At 51.3% G+C, this 2028-nt stretch overlaps 1 protein-coding gene across 1 annotated transcript; it reads left to right on the top strand.

Moving 5' to 3' along the window:
* The first annotated feature begins 556 nt into the window (after nucleotides 1–556).
* On the top strand, nucleotides 557–1132 carry LOC124694869 (cytochrome b561 and DOMON domain-containing protein At5g47530-like). Its single transcript, XM_047227800.1, has one exon. The coding sequence runs from the start codon at nucleotides 557–559 to the stop codon at nucleotides 1130–1132; it is 576 nt and encodes a 191-aa protein (XP_047083756.1).
* The last annotated feature ends 896 nt before the right edge of the window (nucleotides 1133–2028 follow it).

Here is a 2028-nt window from a genome sequence, read left to right as displayed (position 1 = left end):
CATCAGGCTACGACCAAATGTGTTCGTTGAAACCGACGTGCGTTCGGTACGGTAGAGAACACGTACGCGGTGATCATCTCGACATCTCTCATAGTCTCATCTTGAATAATGTCAACACGGAGCCCATATACTTAGTTAACTCCGGGGGTTTACTCGGTTAAGACGAAGCTAAGTCAGCCATTTCCTTCTAGAAGTGTGATTCAGTGAGGATCACTTGTTCAAGGGTTCTTCCTGATATATGTGAAGTAGGGTCGAACACGTATGGCGGCGGCGAATATTATCTGTATTTGTGATGTTACCAAGAGCTCGAGATTGCAGATTTCGTCAAACTCTGCGGTCAATGTTCCACCGTACGAAAATCTATGAAGCTTCCGACCGGCCGTAGATACCTCAAATTGCCACGTCTCGGTATTACAAATACCTAGCCTCTCTGTACCATTCACGCCTCAAGCAGACATTGCATTTGCATCTCCAGCTTCCTAGCTCGGAGCCGAGTGTCGAAGCAACGCGATCGACACGAGCAAGTTACGTGCGTGCGGTCTAGCTAGCACGTACCATGGCGCAGCCAGGCCACACGGTGGCGCTCCTCCTCGTAGCCACCACCGCGCTGCTGCTCGCGTCCGGCACGACGGCGCAAGACTGCGCGAATGCGACGTTCCCGGCGGGCCGGTCGTTCGAGCGGTGCAACACCCTGCCCGTACTCGGGGCGAGCCTGCACTGGACGTACCACGCGGCGAACGGCACGGCTGAGCTTGCGTTCCGCGCGCCGTCGACCAGCGGCGGATGGGTGGCCTGGGGCATCAACCCCGCCGGCGCCGGCATGCCCGGCAGCAACGTCTTCGTCGCCTCGCAGGACGGCAGCGGCGCTGTGTCCGTGCTCACCACCGTCCTGGAGAGCACGTCCCCTAGCCTGACCAACGGCACCCTCAAGTTCGACGTGCCGGTGCCGCCCACCGCCGAGTACGCCGGCGGCGCGTACACGATCTACACCACGGTGGCGCTGCCGGGGAACTCCACGACGCAGAACACGGTGTGGCAGGCCGGCCCGCTCAGCGGCGGGTCCATACTGCCGCACCGAACGTCGGGGCCGAATTTGCAGAGCGTCAAGAGGCAGGACTTCCTGTCCGGCTAGTGCGCGCCCCCCGCGCCAAGGCCGAGGTCTCTCCACGCTATGCTGCACCGTCTTAGTCATGTATATATAGCACGACATATCTATCGTTCTTGCTGATAGTTTTCTCGAATAAAAAAAGTGTACATCGTGTACACCGCTAGCATTTTACATGTGCAGTCACATATTTTCATGGGGATCCCTTATTGATTGTCGCTGCATACTAAGGAAAAAATATCGATAAATAAAATATATTAATATCACAAAGATACAAATTACACCTAGGATCTGCACCAACAAAATATCAAAAACATCAACATTGCATACAACCAAGAACAAAATAAAATAAAGAGAAACAGAAAACAAAAACCCGTCGTGGTGATGAAACAATCACCACAACAACGCTACCACCTCCAAAGATAAAACCGGACCGCAAAAGAGGTTCTCTACAAGCGAGTGGAGGTAAAAACAATGCAGAAGCGTTGTCGTCACTTGACCGAACATCTTGAGTTTTCACCCTGGTGAAAATCTGAGTTTCTAAAACAATATCTTTCTCAAGGTCATTGTAAGATATAAACAATAAAGACCAGACCTTAGACTTTCACACTAAAAATCGTAGATCCGTACTTGAGGAGCACCACCTAAAATGTATTCCACTTGTGTTGCCGTCACCTCTTGCCAAGGCCTCTGCTGCAAGTCATTAGCATCCGACACAAAAGAATAATATGTGCCACAAGTCTTCATCGCAAGCAATACACCTCTCCACCATTACAAGCATTCAATTGCAGCCACCATGATTTTATTCACCTCTGTCAATACCATGAAAATCTATATTTAGACATGTCATATGGTACCGACAAGAAAGCGAAGCTTCATGCCACGCCCTCATGAGCCTCGTTGGCCGAAAATAAGAACGTGCA

The sequence above is a fragment of the Lolium rigidum genome, chromosome 3 (assembly GCF_022539505.1).
Source record: "Lolium rigidum isolate FL_2022 chromosome 3, APGP_CSIRO_Lrig_0.1, whole genome shotgun sequence".
Lineage (NCBI taxonomy): Eukaryota > Viridiplantae > Streptophyta > Magnoliopsida > Poales > Poaceae > Lolium > Lolium rigidum.
The sequence above is the reverse complement of the archived record's forward strand: the minus strand, read 5'-3'. Positions and strand labels throughout refer to the sequence as shown.